Source organism: Typopeltis vanoorti, chromosome 15 (assembly GCF_054136105.1).
Source record: "Typopeltis vanoorti isolate ZY-2024b chromosome 15, IOZ_Tvanoo_1.0, whole genome shotgun sequence".
NCBI classification, from domain to species: domain Eukaryota; kingdom Metazoa; phylum Arthropoda; class Arachnida; order Uropygi; family Thelyphonidae; genus Typopeltis; species Typopeltis vanoorti.
In genome coordinates, this window is record NC_143563.1 from 92,070,975 (window position 1) to 92,093,071 (window position 22,097).

Consider the following 22,097-nt stretch of genomic DNA (forward strand, 5'->3'; position numbering starts at 1 on the left):
AAAGAGGGGACATGATAAAAACTTTTAAGATATTAAATAGATTTTATACAATTGATGCAAGTAAAATTTTTCAATATATGACAAATAGTCAGAGAACTAGAGGCCGTCCATAGAAGTTGTGTAAGAGTGTGTTTAGGAGGGGTGTGTGGACAAGATTTTTTGCATAGAGAGGGGTGAGTGAGTGGAATGGATTGCCAAAATTGGTTGCGAACCCATTCACCCTGATGGTGAATGGATTCAAGGAGAGGTGTAGTAGGATTTGTGTGTATAATGGTTAATTTGGATCTCCCACAATGACTCTCCGAACTCCATGGAGATGCCATAAAATAATAATAATAATATTGTGTCATTGATGTACTTTTTAATATCTTATTTTTTATTTATTTTCATTCCTGTTTTATATTATTTTTTGAGAAAACCTCAACATGAGAAATAATTAAGTTTTCTAAAAATATGCAACTTACCTTAAAAAAAATTAAAAAAAAGAAGCAATATATATATATTTGTATATATGCATTTCATTTCATCTCCTGTAAGGTTCCTGTGATCCTCGTCCACTGCTGCTTTTATAACGTCCTAAATTTAAATATAAGAAATGAAAGGATGTCCATTTAAATATGATCTATTATATGACCTAATACATACATACACACACACACACACATGCATGCATTTTGATTATTTAAATAAATAGAGGAGTGCATCACATTTTTTTAAGACTATGAAAAAGAGGGAGTTATCATTGCATGAGTTTCTTCAGAAGGAATACTCATTGTAATAGTTAAATGGTATAATAAAATACACCTCTGGCCAAATGGTAAGATGTCAAAAATTCAGTATGGATAATGCATTTTTAATGTTATCTTTTATAATAAAAGATCACTTATATAATGTTTCAAATTATCTCAGAAAGCACACGAAAATTACAATGTAAACCAAACTTAATCAGGGCTTACAAAAGTATGGTTGTAGTTTTGTATGCTAAACTGACTACTGCATTCTGAATACTAGTGGTTTATAACTGGTTGACACAAAATGAGTTTTGCAAGATGAGTGCAAGCTTTTCCCACATGCACACGAAATACAGAATTCTGTTTAGGAAAATGATGTGAGATGATTTTTTTAAATTTATTTATCCATGATGATTGACTGTTGCTATTTTTATAAATTCAAATGTATTATTACCAAATCACCAAAAAAAAAAACTAGAGCTCTTTTAGATTATTATTATTAACCTAAGACCTCATCTAGAAGGTTCTTTTGTCATACACACAGCTCATCATACTGCACCTTAAACACACTCAAATTCTCTATATATGCTACACTCTCAGGCAAGGCATTCCAATCATTCACAGCACTGCAAGCAAAAAACCTGCTTCTCACTCCCTTGTTCACACCCTCCTTATACAGCTACCAGGGATGACCTCTTCTCCCTTGATCTGTAGACTGCATCTTCTCAACCTTTCCTCTTGACATTCTAGAAATCAGAAATTACTTTAGTCAGTAGCTTCTAGACCCTTTCCAACATCTCTTTGTCCTTTTGAAAACCAGGTGACAAATCTGTTTGCAGGAGTCCAGCTGTGACCTAATCAGAACCTTATACAATGGAAAAAAATCTCCTTACTTCCACAAGTTAGTCTCCTCTGTATTATTCCCAGTGTTGTCATCACAATTTTGGCAGTATGTCCTCTAAATTTCAGATCCTTATCCACCATCACCCAAGATCTCTTATTTCCTCCACCTCCAACAGTATATCCCTACCAAGAGTAAATTCTACATCCCATCTTTGTGTTCCAAATTTTAAAACCTTACATTTCGCAACATTGAACTGGTATCCCCACTCACTAAATCTATTTAAGTCTTCTAGTAAGGCCACAACATCTACTCTACTCTTCATAGTTTATGCCACCTTTGCATGATCTGCAAACAACTGAATATCTCCATCCAAATCTTTGACAATATCATTATCATTAACATACAAGTTAAACAGAAATCGCACTAAAACAGACCCCTGAGGCATACCTTCATCTTCCGTTATATTGCTCACCATACACGAATTGCTTGATACCTATAAGATAGCCAATCTCTGATCCAATGCACTAATCTGCTATCCCATTCACTCTAGTATGACTATCAATTTATCATGTGGTAATCTATCAAAAGCCTTTGCAAAAGCTAAGTATACTACTGTGTATCCCTCTCCTCTCTCCAATGAAGCCATCACCTTATTGTAATAAGCATGAGTATGAGTAATAAGTAATAGGTTCTAGGCTTTTTTAAAAAAAATCTAGATTGCATTCATGTGATGCTAATTTCTAATTATGCAAAGTATGATAACAGCAGCTCTAACAGTATGCTTTCATAGTCATGAAAGCATTGCGACATCTGCTGTTTGATTGGAAAGATAGGGATTTAAATCTTGTCTAAGATGCAAAGGAACCTTTATAAGGGCTTTTCATCTGAAGATGAGTTAAACTAATCATATGCAGGTGGCAGTTTATTTCCCCCAAAACTGATTTTTCATTCTGTTAAGCATGTCAGAGAACACATGACATAACATAACAGACATAATACTGACTAGCCTTAGGGCATGCATTTTTATTAGATCAAAATGCAAATATATAGACATAGGCAATGATCAAGTTTTGTTCTTTTTAGATATTAAGTAGGGATTTGTTTTTGAGATAATTGGTAAAACTTCAAATTATGGACATGAAATATGGGTTTAAGATTAGTTGTGTGGCCCAGAGTTTGCAAAAGTCAGGTATTATGAAGTCATGTAATTTACTGTATATTTGATTTGAAGAATTGCTATTACTTTATTTTTGTTATCAATGTCATTTTTAATGGAATAAGATATCTCACAATGCAACCTTCTGTTTATGCTTCTAGATAAAAAAAAAAAAAAAAAAAAAAATCATTTTCTATTATGGCTGAACTAATCCAGTCTCAGTCAAATCTATACATTAAAATTGATAAATTGAACATCAGTTTAAAAGAGGAATAACAAATAATCATCCTATTCTGTCATAACTGATAGCAAAAGTCCATACAATATTGGTTGAATAAATAACTAAGCAATTAGCTAAGCCAGAAAAGAACAGAACAGAAATTTTTAATTTAGCCAAGCACAACTGAAGAGGATAGAAAATTTTAATCATCATCATCATCAAATTCCTGCCATGTATCCTCAAGGGGTGTACAGGATATGATAGTACTACATGAAAAAAATTACATTATTATTAATTTCCTATCTACAATTTTCTTCCAAATCAGTCTGTTACTTGTCAAGAACTCCAACATTATCAGATCTTATATTTCTATCGTCTAAAGCACTTTGTACCATATCAATCCATCTATATATTGGTCTTCCTCTGGGTCGTTTTGCTGCCAACCTGGCAGAGAACACTTGTTTTGCTAATCTTTCTTCGCCCATTCTGTTGAAGTGACCATACCACCTGAGATTAGCTCTGCTAATGCATTCCTGGATGCTGACAATGTTAAGTTCTTTCCTAATATCCTCGTTTTTAATATGATATTGCCATTGAAGCCATCTGTTCACACCTATAATCTTTCTCAGGACTCTATAATCTTTCTCAGGACTCTCATATCTGTGGTCTCTAGTCTTTGGTCAAGTGTTTTACTTCTGAACCAGCTCTCAGATCCATAAATTAAAACTGGTTTGAACACTGTCTTGTATACAGCTAATTTAGTGTTCTGACTAATTTCTCTCTTATTCCATATGAATTTATTCATTTGACTTCCCGCCATATCAGCTTTGCTGATTCTGTTGTCTATTTCTATATTTAATTTACCATCTTCAGTAAAAATCGTGCCAAAATAGCTGAAATGTTTTACTTCTTCCACAGGTTCTCCATTCACAACACAGTTCACATTTTCAATGATTCTGCCTATTTTCATTGTCTTTGTCTTTTTATTGCTGACCTTCATACCATATCTATTACAACAGCTATTCAATTTAGTCAGAGAATCTTGCAGACTTGTAGCAGATTTATTTAGAAGTATGACATCATCTGCATAAAGCAAAGAGCTGACATTAACATCTCCAATTTTAATATCATGTTTAATACCACTTTCCTTCATAATGTGATCCATATAGATAATGAATAACAGAGGGGATAATGTACATCCTTGTCTCACACCAGATTTAACATTAAACATCTTCCTGTACTTCCTTCAATTCTAACTGCTGACTTACAACTCAAATAAAGACTAAGTATTGTATTGCTTGATATAATGCCCCATTGACACCATATAACTGCAGCGTATTGAATAGCTTCTCTCTTGCCACCTTGTCATATGCCTTTTCCAGATCAACAAAACTTAAATACAGATCTTTGTTATATTCCCATGCTTTCTCCACTATTTGTCGTAAAGGGAAGATCTGATCCTGACAGACTCTATTTGGCCCGAATCCAGGTTGTTCTTCACCAAGCTTTTCTTCCACAATTCTTCTCAACCGTTTCTCAAGTATACTTGCATAGATCTTGAAAGGAACACTCAGTAGGGAAATACCTCTGTAATTCTCACATGCAGTTTTATTTCCCTTTTTATATATGGGTACTATGAGAGCTCTACTCCAATCATCAGGGAATTCGTCCCTCTGTCCAGGCTTTCTGAACTATGCAGTGCAGCCAATGTAAGGCTCTTATACCACCATACTTCAGCATTTCTGGTCGAATATCATCTACTCCTGCTGCCTTTCACATTTCAAGCCTTTGATGGCTTTTTCTACTTCAAGTATGGATATGTATTCCTGACTGTATGCCTGGTCAGTGTTTTTTACCACTGTGCTGTCATCACTGCTTGTTTCATTTAGCAGTTTTTCAAAGTAATTACTCCATACTTCAAGGATATCTTTTTCTCCCGTTTTCATATCACCTTTATCATCTCTAATTCCTTTCACAGCACTCTTTCTTCCATTCGTAAGCTTCTTCAACAACCTCCAGAATATTTTGCCACCTTCTTGATATTTATTTTCTATATTCTTGCCAAAGTCCTCCCATGACTTTTGTTTAGCTAGTTTTACACACTGTTTAGCTTTCTTGCATTTGTCTCTATATTCTCTAAGAGCACAAGCTGACTTATTTGACAGGAACTTTTGATATGCTTTCTTCTTTTCCTTCACTGCCTCTTTAACTTCCTGTGTCCACCAGGGAGTTCTGATTTTTTTATCCTTACAGACAACCTCACCACATGCCTCTCTGGCAGAATCAATCAATGTTTTCTTCAGAGTTTGCCATTGAATCTCCAAGGTTTGATTCCTGTTCTCAAACTCTTTCATTTTTTCTTGAATAATCTTTGTGTATTTTAGTCTACAGTTCACATCTGAGAGTTGCTCAACTTGTATTCGCTTTAAAACATTCTTACATGTTGTTATTCTTTTCAATATGAAATTCAATTTTATCCTGCTCAAGACTAAATAGTGATCACTTCCAATTTCAAATCCTCTGTACACTCTGGTGTCCTGCACCAGGGAGAAAACATCACTATCAACAATAACATAGTCAATGAGACTTTTCTTATTCCTAGCCTCTTCTCTCCCTGTGAATTTGTGCACATTTTTATGTTGGAACATGGTGTTAGTAATAACCAGTCCATGTCCTGAGCAGAAATCCAACAGATATTTGCCATTATTATTAGTTTTGCTCTTTTCTCCAAATTTTCCCAAAATATTTTTCTATGTCTCACAATCATTTCCTACTCTGCTATTTAGATCCCCAACAAGGATCAACTTTTCATTTTTCACTGTGTCAGTTGCTTTTTCTAAAGCCTCAAAAAATTCCTCCACTTCTACCTTAGTAGAACCTTCTATGGGACCATAGGCACAAATAAGTCTCATTGTCCAGTTCCCCATTCTCATATTTGCCCACATTACTCTACTTGAGACTGACTGCCATTCAAGAAGATTAGCCTCGTATTTTGTGTTGAATACTATGGCTACTCCTTCTTTTCCTTGATTGTCATTGCCTGAATATAACATTTTGTATTTATTGCTCAGAATTTTAAATGTATTAAAAATGATAACAATATTGGCCCTTCACCTACATATTTCAGTTAATCTAAAACTCAGCCAATGGTGAAGAAGATGGCTTGAATGGCCAAAAGGATAGTGATTTTGCTCTTCAGAGCAGAAGACCATGGCTTGTGGCCTGAAGGTCTTTGAATAGCAGGTAAATTGTCCGGTGTGAAACTCATCTTGCTTATTGGAGACTTGAAATGGCTAGAAAAAGTTTTGTGTTTAGTCTTTAAAGGAGAGTTTCTGGAGTGTTTAACCCTTGCCCATCCATGGTACTAATATATGATAGGTTCACAACTTTTAATGAGTGGGATAAAAAAAAACATTGCTATTGCATGATATGCATGCCAGTGATTTGTAGATGAAACAGAGAAGTGATTGCTTTATGGTGCCACTTATAAAAGCCAGCAATCTTCTTAACGATGGAAACTTTTTACTGTATATTTTTTTTTACACTTGAGTCAATGTTGACCTCAGGTTAAATGTCATGCTCCAGTCCCAATAATTTGCTATCTCGTGAACAATTTCTCAAATGTCTAGAAATTCACAATTTGTTCAATTTTTTAAATGCATGGCTGACTGGTACTTAGTAGTTTAATTAAATTGAGACATTTAAAGTTTAAACAAAATCTTCAAGAAGAGTGACTGCTGGAAATGTAACTTTTTTGTATTAAAATGTCACCTTTTTGTATTAAAAATTTTAACATATATCAATAATTCAACAATATATCTAAAACACAAAAGGAATTTAACTTATGCTTTCAAAAATATCCTAAGCGAAATAGTTGATGTTATCATAAAGTTGCATCTAAGATTTGTTCATCTAAATGTCCTTTTCAAAATTAAAAAGAGGGGAGTATAGAAAATGTTATCAGATATCTCACATATGAACTATACCATTTGATACAGAATGTTTACATCATGTTACTATGATGTAAACATTTACCTGACTGACTTTACTTCAAGGGATGAAGATCAGTTCATACTACTATGTTTAGTTGTGTAGAGGCAGATGCCACATTTTACCCATTCAGAAACTGGTTTTTCTTTATTACATGTATGCCCATTTTAAAGCTTTACCACAATAATTCTTGCAAAAAGAGTAAGAAAGAAATGCAAAAAAAAAAAAAAATCCCACCCTTATGATTCACCCTTTGAAAAAATCCCTCCAATATGCATCCTGTTAGCTCCTTTCAACAAGTATGGTATGTCTTGATCATATCACATAATCTCTTTTTCTGCATCTTGGCTCTCTCTCTTTTCTCTCCCCTTAGCTTTCCCTGCCAATAACAGTAAAATGCAAAGATGTTTCAGAATGGCAGTCTTTGTTTCATCTTTAAAACACTGCATGGTTTGCACTTTATAGCAGAGCATTCACCACAGTTGTAGGGCAATAAGTATTTATGGAACATACAATGAACAGAATGTTGCATTAGTCTAGTTTCATAAAGCAACATATGACTACTACACTGCTGTGTTTTACATAATGATGCTCATAAGTGTTACTCTGAAGCTGGATTTATATATCTACTATATTCATAATTTCTTCTAAAAATTACTTTGTTGATTGGTTTATGACAGCAAAGGTCATACTGTGCACAAAGCAGTTACAGCAGTACACAAGGCAGTAAAAAATAAATAGCTAAATAATATATTTAAATAGAAGAATTTTAAATTTCTTATTAAATTTTTTAATTGAATTTTTAATATCAGAGACTTCAACTTCACCCCTTTTTATTGCTAAATGCAAACAGCTAATGGGGTGGTTGTGGAGACTTGAAATTTCTTGGACATTTTGCCAAAATTGTGAGGACAGAGCAGATCATGGGAATGATGTGGAGAACATTGACATGTAGAAGTGAGAATGTTTTGATTCCACTGTACAATACTTTGATAAGGCCACATATGGATTACTGTGCACAGATTTGGTTTCCAGGTTTTTCAAAGGATGATGAGATGTTAGAGGGTCCAGAGATGATTGACTAAATTGGTTTCTCGTCTCTAGAATGTGGAATATGAGAAGAGATTGAGAGAATGCAAATTACAGAGCCTAGTGAATAAAAGGAAGAGGGGGAGACATGATCGAAATGTATAAGTTCGTAAGGAGTAATTACCAGATTAACACTGAAAGAAAAGCTACCAGACAGAAACAGATAGGTTTGTGTTTCCTGCATAATCTTGATATCATCAATATTTTTGTGGAATCCATAACAGTTTCACTGTAAGAATTTTCTGATTTTTTTGGCTTTGTAGACATCCATTTTCTAGGAGATTGAAAGATTTGTTTAGTTTGTGTTTGTAAACTGATTTTGGGAAGAATGGATAGCCAGTGTTCATCTCTTCCTCTGTAAAATGTTTGATACATCATCTGATGTGTTGGAATCACCTTTGTTTAATTTACATTCAGTGGGTGTCTGGTAGCTTTTCTTTCAGTGATGCCCTTGCCATGATTTTCACAGACAAGTGGATTTTCATCGATAAGGATCATTTTGGGATTTGTTTCAAGAGTGAGACTAATAGGTTGGACAACTAATACACTCCAAAAAGAAGCGTCTCTTTGAAGCATATGTTCATAATGTTCAAGTATGCTGAAATTGAGGGATGGTGGAATAGACATATATTCCACTGTGACTGCATACACTTGTGATATTTTCTTAACATTGCTACTTTCTCAGATGAGGATTTCAGGACAGGTGTTGAGTGGCTAGCTTCCTCTTTTCATCTTGATATATTTTATTCAGTTTTTATCTTTTGTATTTCTTTTTCATCCTTCAATCTTTGATATGCATGGAATAGGCTGGATAATCTCCCTCAGTTGGCACATATAGATTTCTTTGCAGAGCAGAATGTATTATCATGCTCTTTACTACCACAACGGGCACAGATGGTGGAGTCATAACAGGCAGTATGGGCATGCCCACATTTCTGACATTTAAAGCATCTTAATGGATTAAAAAGCCTAACAAGAGAGTTGGGATATCCTGCTTTTACTGATGTTGGAGGTTTGGGTGTATCAAGAGTAAGAATGATATTCCTGTATGTAACCACATGATCATCCCCACATATCAGAATGCACCTCTTACCTGTCACTCCTTTAAGCTCCAAACGTATCTCCTCATCTAGAACACTATTCTAGATGTGATATCAAAATGGGTGACAAGGTGTTACCATAATTAGTAATATTCCCATTGATGTTATGATAGTTTTCTGTTATGATATTTCAACAAGAATGTCACAAGAATGTAGTATTTTCTTCTAAACTAAACCTTTTTGAATACAGAAGGATGACATTTCACTATTTTTTTTTTACAAGTTGCATGGAGGATAAGAAAAGCTGGTATATTTATGTGTGTCAGATGTCTTTTATTTCTTTATGTTGTCAGATGATATATTTATGAAATTTGCACTTGGTTGGGGCATTTTGAGGCTCCTGGAAAATTTCAAGATGGATTCGTGCTCAAAGGAATTTTTTGGTTCAGTGGCAGAGATCCCCATTCACCACAGATATCCACTATGTGGCAAGCAATAACTGTGCTTGGAAATGCAACTCCAGAGTTACCCTGGATGCTATGCCAACACTATAGCAAGTCTTGGGCCCTGTTCCCAGACCCAACAGGATACAAGACTTGGTACACATGTTGTACCAAGTCTTGTATCCTGTTGACTCCTGTAGAAAGCCTACTAGCCAAATATTCTTAGCTGGACCATGCAAAGACCACCTGTCTTTCCAAAACAGGGGCCAAAGTAATGCAAAACTATCAGAATCCCCCTTTCCAGAGGTTTGCTAGTTGCACAGCAGTAACAGGTTGTTGGATCCTAGTGATGACATTTCACAATCAGGAGTCCCATGTGGAGGAGTATTCTGAAGGTATGAGATTGAACTGTGAAGTGATGACTGAATTCTTCATTATCATTATTCAATGTGCAGATTCCAACTGATATGAAATCATTAAGAAAAAATCACACTGCTATATTTCCTATGACTTGAAATTTTAATGATATGAATATCATGAATGTCATGCCTGATTATAAAAAAAAAACTTTTTATACTATTATTTAATGAGCAAGCTCACCTCCATAAGGTCTTCCTTGAGAAAATCTGCTTCCAGCACTGCTACTACTGCTGTTTCCACCCTTTAGTGGACCCCCACTATAGCTTTTACTATAACTAGATCCCAACTCACCAGCCCAAGAGTTGTTAACAAGATTACCTGCAAATAAATTAATATATTGTTATCATTTTTCTTGAATGTACCCTTCATGCAGGAAGTTTTGATTTTTAGGATCCACAAACATCATAGCAAACCGTAAAAACTGTGTTATTTAGAATGATCAACAAGCGATACCAATTCACTTGGTCAACCAGATGTAGTGGCTGGTTGGCATAGTGCATAGAGTTGTTGTGGTTATTTTGAAATTACAGCCAAAATAACTAAGGCTATGAAGCAATGTATTATCCAACCTCCAAACAACAGGTTGTAGTACAAATATTGTGTGAATGTCTTTAGGTAGATGATGAATTATAGTGCCCATTATTAAACAAGAGGTTTACAACCTCTTCTACTTGGAACAAAAAAAAAAAAAATAAATTAACTGACTAGGAAACCTTCAGTGTTGGCATGTGAAAAGTGGATTTTTAGCTCATTTATGGAGCCTAAGTAATATTTCCATGCAAAATTTTAGTTACTAACACTAAATTTCAAGCATTAGGGGGAACTAAAATGCTAGAAGGGTGAACTTTTGTTGGGAGTACACTTTTAAGCTGCAGTCACATGGTACAGCAATCTTGTGTGAGGATGGGGAGAGAGAATTATGGCTCAAATGGAGAGAAGCAGATGGACAGTAAGCAACTGCTGCATTTATGGCTATGGAGCTTGAAGCTGCAGAATTACATTTCTCCTTTTTTTACATTAACTGAAAGTGGCACTTAAAAAATGTCAGATTAATACAATAAAAGACACATGCATTAAGTGAAATAAATCAAAGGTTGGTCAATTGGTAGAGCCTCTACCACTAATGGCTCACAAAAAAGTTAAGCAAGTTTGAGCGTGGTTAGTAGTTGGAAGGAGATCAATCGTTCGATGTTGTTGGCACACTCTCCCTCAATGAGTCTTTGGACTCCCTGGAGGTGTCACATAATAATAATAATAATAATAATAATAATAATTATTATTATTATTATAATAAATCTGTGCTACATATATTATGCATTATATTTGAATTATATATTTATCTATATTTCTCTTGTTCATAGAGGAATGACCAAAATGTTCTTAAGCTATCTGGCTTTGTAATGGTGCAGGCAGTGGCGGCCCGTGAAGTTTTAAATGGGGATGCTGCCTATACAAAATAATTTTAAAAAAATTATGTTTTTCCTAATCAGTAACCAATTTATTAATAAATAAGTGTACAGATTTATTTATTAATAAATTGGTTACTAATTAGGAAAAAAATATTTTTTAAAAATTATTTTGTATAGGCAGCACCCCCACTTAAAGCTTCACAGACTGCCACTAGGTGCAGGCATACAGTTTCCATCAACTTCTGTCAGGTATTGAGGAATAGTACTGTGCATACATCTGTGCATTCTTTTAATATGTAGTACACAAAGTAAAAGTCACTCAACATGAATGAAAAAGGAATATGGAACTTTGGTTATCATCTTGCTAATATATGAAATCTTAAGAAACACATGGTTGTATACCTTAAAAATTATTATATTACTAGTATTACATGACAACTGAATTGAAATCGAGCACATTGCAGAAAGGCACTCTTCTCCACCATATACATACTACACAATCCACCATCTAGACCATGCCATCTACTAATAGTATTTTTGTCTATTAAGCAACTGAGCAGAGAAGGCAGCATGCACAACTGAGAAAATTGAATTTTTAGATTTCTTGAGGGACAATGATCTTAGGCCAGGATGCGGTGGAGGGAATACAAGGATTAAGAGTTTTGGATTTGGTCATAACATCAGAGGATCTGATTGTGATTGAGATGTCATATTTGCCCTCCAGTTGGTGAGAGTGACCATTCAGTCTGGACTCGGAGGATGAATAGGCATGTAGAGGTATCAAGGCAGAAAGAAGTTATGTGGAATTACATGGGATTCTTTGATGGATGGAGATGGGAATCAGGTGCCCAATGCAGATGACATAATTGAGCTATTTAATCACTTTATTATAGTGTTCCATCCTGGTACATCAGGCTTTATTCCTAGAAGGGATAAGGAATGGTGAAGTGTTAGAAGTGAATGAAGAGGATGCATTCTGAATACTGAGTACAGTGAATATTAGTAGGACTTGATGGAATTTTACCACATGTTTTAAGGGAACGTGTTGTGGAACAGACCATGCCATTAACCTGGTTGTTTAATGAAAGTTTTGCAATGGAACAGATTCCTGTAGAGTGAGAGACCAGCATGAATTTGTTAAAGGATTCTCTTGTTTTAGTAATCTTGGTTGCCTTTTACAATAGTGGATGAGGGTAAGGCATACACTGTCATTTGTTTGGATTTTGCAAAAGCATTTGACAGGGTTGACAAGTGACGAGTTCATTTTTAAGTTGCAACATATTGGTTTAGATATCAGGTTAGTAGAATGGTAACTGGTTTTCTGATAGATATCAGAGTGGAGTTCCACAAGGCTCAGTACTGGGACCATTACTGTACAATCTTTATATTAATGATACTGTCACAGGACTACAGAGAGATAATGAGTTGTTTGGAAATGATGTGAAACTCGGGAGGGTTATTGGTAATAGTGTTGATATTTTAGCTCTTCAAGAGGATTTGAATAAACTGGAGAGGTAGGCAAATGAATGGGAATATCAGTTTAATGCAGCTAAATGTAATGTTTTGAAATTTGGGATCCACCAGATGGGGTTGCTTCATAATCATTTGGTGAAATTATTCTAGAAGAAGTAGAGGAAGTAAGCTATCTTAGGGTGATTGCTGAAAGAAATTTGAAGTTCTGCAGACATATTGCAAAAGATGCAAAGACATTTCAGAGAATTGCTGTAATACTGAGAAGAACACTGACCATGAGAAATAAAAGGATGGTGGTCATATTGTATAAAGCTTTGATCAGACAACATCTGGATTTCTTTGCTCACATCTGTGATAAAGTGGATGAAGTAATCTTGACGAGAGTATAGAGACAGTAATTCTCGTAGAAAATACCTTCCTTAAGGTATTTAGTAATCAAGTACAGAGACAGATAACAAAAACGATATTAGCAGAATGTGACAGAAAGAACTCGAGGTGAAAGAGTGTTTGATTTGATTATAATGTCAGAGGGTGTTTTAAATTAAAGAGGTACATATTCTGCCTCCATTTGGTGAGAGTAATCATGCAGTTACTCACTGGGGAAGTGGCTAATTTATGAATGCTCAATTCAGACAATGTAATGCTGAGCTACAAAGCAGGAAATTATGACCAACTGATGAGTATACTGAGTTCAGTGCAAGGGTATCAGTTGCTGGATGGGAAGAATATCAACAGTGCATGGGAAGTATTTAAAAAATACTTAAATAATGCAATATCAGAATGTGTCCCGAGAGTTCAAAGAATTAATAGGGCAGGAGTCAAATGGATGATGTGGAAGGAATACCATGTGCATAAGGATGATGTCTGTTATGATGAAAATTATAGGCAGTAGGCCAGAAGAGTCTCAACTGTTGTATGGAAAGCTAAGTCTGAGTATGAAAAGAAACTGGCTCTGTAAGCTAAAGATAACCCTCAAAGAATTCCATTGATATGCTGCAAGTAAAATACAGAATGAATATGAAAGAATATCTTTGCTGAATACAGATGGTGTGAGGGTGACAGATGCAGAAGAGGTTGTTCAACTAATGAGTATCCACTTCGCTAAAATTCACAAATGTGCTGCAAAAACCGATGTTTCCAACTATCGAAGAATCAGTATTTCAGGAATTGTGGTGAAGATTTTGAAAAAGTTGGTTAGGGCTCGCATTCAGAAATGGGTTCACATAGAATTTCTACTTTACAATAAACAGCATGAATTTACTAAGGGAAGATTGTGTTTTAGCAACTTGCTTCTATGATAATGTCACTATTGAGAAAGACAATGGAAATAGATACACCATGATACTTTTGGAATTTGTTAAGTCTTTTGACAGAATATAGCATGGAAGGCTGTTGCATAAATTGGAGAATATGGGTTTGGATTGAATAAGATGGATAAGAGGATGGCTGACTAACAGATATCAAGAAGTGGTATACGGGGAATGCGAGTTCTGCAAAATTCAAGGTAACACAGTGGTGTAACAGTGGGCCAAGAATCAGGCCTTGGTACACTGTTATTTGATATGTACATTAATGACATTGGGAAGGATTTGACAGGTAACATACAGCTATTTGCTGATGATGATGATGCAAAGATAGATAGGGTAATCAGGAATGCAGTTAGTATGCAGTACTTGCAGAATGAAATGAATGGGCTGGAATTGTGAACATGGGAAAATGGATGTCAGTAAATGTAAAGTCATGCACTTTAGCGTGATTAGATATCCAATGTCATATTATGTTGGTGGGATTATGCTAGAAGAAACTGATCAGGCTAGGAATCTTGAAGTGTTAGTAGATAGGAAGTTGAAGTTCAGGGGCCATGTATCAATGATTGCAAATATTTGATATTTGATTTCAGCATTGCAAAAGATAATTGCAATGCTGAAACAAACTTTGACATGTAAAGATAAGGATGTCATTTTGCCTCTTGACAAAGTTTTGATAAGCCTTCACTTGAACTACTGTGTGCAGGTCTGGTGTCTCTGGGTTTCCATTGTGATTCCAATACAGTGGAGAGAGTGCAAAGGAGAGTATTAAAAATGATATCAGGATTGCGGAATACTGATTATGAAGACAGATTGAGAATTTGTAGACACACTAGCAAACAGGAGGAAAACTGGTGACATGATTGAGACTTACAAACTTCTGAAAAGTTCATACAGGATTTCAGTTGATGGAAATTTGTTTTATTTTATGGAGGGTGGGCAAAGGACAAGAGCATCTTTGGAAGCTGAGAATGAATGTCGCTAAGAAGTGGGTGAGGTCTAGATTTTTCTCTCATAGAGTGGTACATGACTGGAATGGATTGTCATGGGTGTTGTGTGTGCAAGCAGCTTGATTGAATTCAAGAACAAGTATGATAGCTAGTGCATGTATTAGGTGGCCTCCCTTGATGAGTCCCTAACTTCCTGAAGGTCTCTCTTAATAATAATAATATTAGGATTGTACAGTGTTGATGATGAGGATAGACTGAAGGCATGCAGAGTTTGGTGGATAGAAGACAAATGGGATATGATTGAGACATTTAAATTATTGAAGGATTATTATTGAGTTAATACTGGGGAGATTTTTCATATGGTAGAATAAAGGGATGGAACAAAGACAAGGGGCCATCTCTGGAAGTTGCAAAAGGAGGTAATGAGTAAGAAGGTAAGAAGTGTTTTTTTTTGCATGGAGACTGGTAGGAGCATGGAATGCATTGCTTGAGAGAGTGGTGAAAACAAATGGTGGATGAGTTTAAGGAGTGGTGCAACAGACTTTATACTGACTAGCATTGACCTCCCATGATGAGTCTTCAGTTTATGGAGGTCAAGAAAATAATAACATTAATAATATCGCATGGAACTTTGTTACATAAATTAGAGTAAATAGATATGGACATGAATATAGATTATGGCTGATGGATGGACATCAGAGAAGGAGGATTAGAATCCTGGAGAAGGCAAGTGACCAGTTGTGTTCCGGAAAGTTATTTACTGGACTGCTACTATTTCAATATAAAATATGATTTGAGAAGAATATCTAGTTTTATCCAGAATATTCAGAGGAATATCCAGTATCATGTTTTCATTGGGAAGGGCAATTGTTAATAAAGATAATGTAGAGTTCTTGATGATTTAAATATACTGGCAGTCTAGGCGAATGATAATGACAGCTAATCAAATGGGAGAAAGTGTAAGGCACTTTGGGATGAAAAGATTACATGCTATGTATTATACTGGAATGCAGGAAATTGATGAGAATAGGAATTTGGAGATCATAATGTTAGACAGGGAGTTTAAGTTCTGAGGGTATACTGCCAAAGTTGGCAAAATAGACTCATAACTTAGATATTGAAGAACACACCAACAACTACATATGAGAAGGATATTATCTCTCTTTATAATGCTTTGGACTATCAAGCATCCTTTCTTTTAGGCTCTTACAAGCATGATTCAGTCACCTGAGTTTCTTGGGATGAGGAAGTATGGAAAGGATCCAAAAGCAAGTGACCAAGATTGTGAGAGGTCTGTGAAATTCTCCCTATGAGTATAGATTGAGAATTTGGGTTATAAAAATTGAAGGTAAAGATCGGATATAACAGAAACATATAAGTTACTAAGAGTTTTGCAGGATTATAGAATAAGTTTTGTAGCACTATGGTTAGCAAAGGCATGGATTTTTTGCTTGGAAAATGATGAATAAGTGAATGAGAGAGGCAGTCACAAGTATTCTATCACTGAATGAGTTCAAGAAGTATGACAGGTATTCTGTGAATAATAGAGTGGGAATTCTGCAGAGTCTTCAGACTCAGTGGCAATGCCCGTGTAATAATAATAATAATGGACAATCAGCCTCTGAAATCCAGAAATTCATTCAGCATGAATAAATTTGGAAAATAAATAAACAAAAAGCCTGCCTAAGATATGTGGAGTTATCTTCTTCCAAAGCTGGTCAGCTTTGACTGGGTTTAGAGGGCACAATTAGGACACTTGGGTGTAAGCTTGAGTATTCATTGTTATTATTGCTTGGGCATCTCCATGGAGTTCTAAGACTCATTGTTGGAGACCCCAACTATCCACACAATATCTATCTTATCCCTCCTTTAATTCATTAACAGATAAAGAGCTCACAACTGACTCTGGCAACCATTCCATTTATTCACCACTCTCCAAGCAAAAATCTAGTTCTGAAACCCTTGCTAAGTAAAGGTGCTAAATATTGAGCTGAGTGCCCTGTGAGCAACCACATGCATAATTTCCAGGGATGAACTCTTATCCTGCTCTCCCTAGCCAAATGCTGAAATATTTCCTCTGTATTAATCCTATAAAATCCTTTATGTAACTTAAATATTTCTATTATATTCCCTCTTTTTCACCTATCAACCTACAAACCCTCAATCTATCCTCATAAAGAGCAATCCACAGGCCACTCACCAACTCACAGGGCACTCAACTCAATATTTAGCACCCTTACTTGTTGAAAGTTTTTTCACTTGGTTATACCATAAATTAAAGATGCCAAGAAATTATATTCTTTGTTTAAATCTTTACCCAAATGTAAGCAAACAACTACTGAAAATAAAGAGCCAAATGGTTCTTTATTTTCAGTAATTCTTGGTGCCTTTTGTGATGACACCTGTTGGCAACTCGTATGGTAAAGTATAATTTTTGCATCACTTCAACCTGGGTATTTACATCTGGGTCTACCTATCCACTGATGAGACTTCAACAAAAGGCGAAACTGGTCTGGGTAGTGACCTCCCCCATAATGTATAGCATCATACATGTCCGCAAGGAGATGTGCATTACATTATGGGAAATACTAAGGAAAGTGATCAGAGCTTACTCCACCTTTACCACGAGTTGCCCCTGTCATGAAAGGTTTGCTTATGCTTGGATCCGCAGAAACTTTTATAGTGTCTATATTCGGCTTTGAAAGAATGTTGGATTCAATATCCACTTAATTTGAATAAGTAACCAAACAATGTTTGCACATGAAGTCTCTTCATGACTAGGCTAATGACTTTACATCAATTACCTTCGTATGCAAAGCACACACCCTTTCATATGTATATAATGCTATGCCTTATGGGAAGAGATTTCAATCTTTATTGAAGTATCATCAGTAGTAGCCAGACCCAGAAGAGATACCAAGGTTAAAGTAATGCAGAAGTCATATATTTCCCACATATATTGTTTCTTTCAAGGTTACATGGTGGTCAGCATTCACTGTGTAAAATTTATGAAGTCAAAACACTCTTGTTGGAGTAATTACTTTACTTACAATTAAGCAAATAACACACTCAATGATGGAGAACTCTCGCTTCTGCAAACAGGAAGGCTTAAACTACACTGTGGCACCAAGGTCGGTAAACAAACTGACTTCATCTACCACATTGAAAAAAGTTTAAAATTCCTCCTCTCCAATATAGACAATTATAGATGGAAACATCCAATATACTAAATTATAATAAACAACTAAGTTGCAATTTAACCAAAGCTGAAAAATTAGCCCTTAAATCTCTAAGAAATAACCAAGACATCATTATTACCAAGGTGGACAAAGGCAGTGCTACTGTCGCTCTTGATCATACAGTGTACTCTGGAAAAAAAAAAAAAAAAAAAATCAATTGGTATCTGACCAGAACACATACCAATTGGTTAACTACAATCTTTGAACATGTCACAGAATCAACTGAAAAGCACCAAGTCCCTACATTCCACCAAAACCTGGTTTGCAAGAAAATTGAAGAAAGCTTATGAGATGCTGAAACATCATCATCCTAATCTCAACAAGAATGATGGATTAGTAATTCCAAGAATATGGAGGACCCATCTATAATGCTGATTATGAGAGGCTCAGGAGACGGTTTGCAGGGAAATTACAATAGAATGAGAAGTTGGCTGGAAAGGAGATCAGTGCAGCTTGAGTGATATTCAAGAACCATCTAGTAGAAGCAATGTCTAAATGTATTCCAAGGGTCAGTAGGTTAAATAAGGTAGGTGTGAAATGGATGAATGAAGAGATTAAGCATGTGATACAGAGGCAAAAGGCATTATGGAGACAGCATGAGAGGTGTGATAATAATCAATTCCATGAGGATTACAAAGAAAGGCAAGGAGGGTGACTTGGTTGGTAAGGGTAGCAACAGTGACGTATGAGCAGCAGTTGGCTAATGAAGCTAAAAAAAGAATCCTAGGGAGTTCTTTCGATATGTAGCCAGAAAAAAAAAAGAATGATTATGGAAGGATGACAGTGATTGAAAAAAATGGTATAAGAACAACTGTTGCAGAAGATATATTGAGATATTTAATGAGCAGTTCATGAAGGTCTTTTGTGAATGTGAATTCTTCATGATGATGATGTCACATTCTTGCGAATGTGACATCGTGGAGAGTTTAAGAGTAGTTGGTGATGAGGAGGAGGGAATGACTGTAAGTGATCAAGAGGTATATGGGGAATTGAGCAAACTTGATGTTAATAAGATTGTGGAACATGATAATATATCACCACATATTTTGAAGGAATGTGCCAAGCAGTTGGCATCTGCCTTGACATATTTGTTTAATATGTATCTTGCACTAGGTCAAGTACCAAAGAGGTGGAAGGATGGCAAGACTGTACCACTTCATAAGGGAGGTGACAACTCAAGCATCAAATTATAGACCTATGGTGCAAAGGACACTGCTTGTAGAAGTAAATAGATTCTTGTTCCATTGTATAAGGCACTGATTAAGCCAAACATGAACAACTGTGCACAGATTTGGTCACCTAGTTTTCAAAAGGATGTAGATGTGTTGGAAAGGTTGCAGAGGAGACTGGCTAAGGTAGTTTTTAATCTCTGCAATGTTAAATATAAGGAAAAGTTGAGAAGATACAATTGACAGAGTTTAGTGAATAGGAGGAAGAGGGGTAAAGTGATAGAGACGTACAAGAAGTCATCCCTGGAAGCTTTATAAGGAGCATGTGAACAAAAGAAGTGAGAAGCAGGTTTTTTGTATGCAGAGTTGTCAATGATTGGAATGCCTTGCCTGAGAGTGTGGTGTCTGCAGAGAATTTGAATGTGTTTAAGGCATGGTATGATGAGCTGTGTATATAACAAAAGGACCTCCTAGATGAGTCTTTGACCTCATGGAATCTTAGGGTAATAATAATAAAACACAAGCCAGAAGAGTGACTAGTATGGTAAGGAAGGCAAAACTGGAATATGAGAGGAGATTGGCCCTAAATCCAAAGAAAATCCTAGGGAATTTTTTAGCAATGTGGGAGGAGAAATGACTGTGGAAGAATGATATTGCAAGATAAAAATGGGAATAGAGCGACTGATGCAGAGGACATAGTGGAATTGTTCAAAGAACACTTTATTGGAGTATTTCATCCTGGAGGAGTCAGTTTTAATACTAGAGGTATAGGGCAGGTTCAAGATTTAGAGGTACAGGAGGAGAGTGTGTTTCAAATACTGTACTCTGGATGTCAGTAAAGCTGTGGGACTGGATGGTATTTCACCACAAGTTTTGAGAGAAGGTGCTGGGGAACTGATAGTGCCTTTGACCTGGCTTTTCAATGAGAGTCTGGTTGTGGGAAAGAAGGTAAGATAGTGCCATTGCATAAGGGTGGTAGCAGACTGGAAGTGTCTAATTATAGGCCAGTTTGCGTGTCATCAGTAGTTGTTAAGATCTTGGAGAAAGTAGTGAGGGACCGTATACAGCAATGGGCAGATGGGGATGGTGTTATCCGTGAGAGTCAACATGGATTTGTGAAAGGATGCTCTTGTTTTAGCAATATGCTAGCCTTTTATAATAAAATTACAAGAGCATTAGATGAGGGAAAGGCATATACTTCCATTTTCTTACACTTAGCAAAATCATTTGATAGGGTGCCACATGATAAGCTGATATTTAAGTTGCAGCACATGGGTCTGGATATCAGATTGGCCAACTTGATTCAGGATTGGCTGTCCGATAAGTATCAGAGAGTTGTGTATGGTGGGACAGTTTTTCAAGGAGGCAGAGGGTTACAAGTGGGGTCCCACATGGCTCAGTACTGGGACCTTGGGAAATATTGTTTAACCTTTATATCAATGACATTGTCAGTGGATTACAAGGGGATATTCATTTGTTTGCGGATGATGCGAAGCTGGGAAGGATTATTAGTAATAGTGCAGATGTGGTAGCCCTGCAAGAGGATTTGAATAAGCTAGATAGATGAGCAAATGAGTGAGGGTGTCGGTTTAATGCAGCAAAATGTAAGGTCTTGATGTTTGGGAAACATCGATGGGATGCTGCATACTCTATGGAAGGAGTTATACTGGTGGAAGTAGGGGAGACAAGAGATCTGGGGTTGATGATTGATAGAAACCTGAAGTTTAGGGGACATATTGCAAAGGAGGTGAAGGTAACACAGAGGATTGCCACAATAATGAGAAGGACACTGACCTGCAGAGATAAAGGGGTTATCATTCCATTGTATAAGACCCTGATCAGACCACACTTGGACTATTGTTCTCAGATTTGGTCCCCAGGATTTGAAGGGGATAAATTAACTGTGGAAAGGGTACAAAGGCGGATAACAAAGATGGTTTCAGGACTGTACCATGTTAGTTATGAGGATTGGATGAGGGAATGTGGACTGCAGAGTTTGGTGGATAGAAGAAGAAGGAGAGTTGATATGATTGAGATTTTTAAACTGTTGAGAAGTGGTTACAGGGTTGACACTGAGGAGTTCTTTTGCATGGTTGAACAGCGGGAAGGAGTGATGACAAGAGGCCATCCCTGGAAGTTACGAAAGGAAACTGTTTGCAAGAGGGTGAGGAGTGGTTTCTTTTCATGGAGGGTGGTTGAACCATGGAATGCGTTGACTGATGGAGTGGTGAGAGCAAGAACGGTCAATGAGTTTAAGGAGTGGTATGATAGACTTTATGTTTCTCAGGAGGGACCCCACCTCGATGAGTCTTGATTTGTGTTTCTTAGGAAGGACCTCCCATGATGAGTCTCTTGACTCCATGGAGGCCTGAATAATAATAATAATAGTAACCAAAATAGCATCCAGAATGTGACAGCATCACCCCAACACTAGAAAACTGTAAGAGAAGAGGACATTCGAGATGTCCTCTTCTCTTATAGTTCTACTATAATTTTTTTAGTTATCTATATATTATTATACTTATTATGTATATAAAAAATTAATTTTATGTATGTTAATTAATTATTTTTTTAATTATTTGTCATATATATATTTTTTTTTTATTTATTTATTTAT

At 36.0% G+C, this 22,097-nt stretch overlaps 1 protein-coding gene across 1 annotated transcript in view; it reads right to left on the reverse strand.

Annotated features, from left to right (window-relative positions):
* Positions 1 to 10,096: 10,096 nt before the first annotated feature.
* LOC150098975 (heterogeneous nuclear ribonucleoprotein 87F-like) overlaps positions 10,097 to 22,097 on the reverse strand; it is an 86,741-nt gene continuing 74,740 nt past the window's right edge. Inside the window, exon 6 of the mRNA XM_090405784.1 lies at positions 10,097 to 10,251. Coding sequence (XP_090261910.1) covers positions 10,097 to 10,251 — 155 coding nt within the window. The remainder of the gene's footprint in view (positions 10,252 to 22,097) is intronic.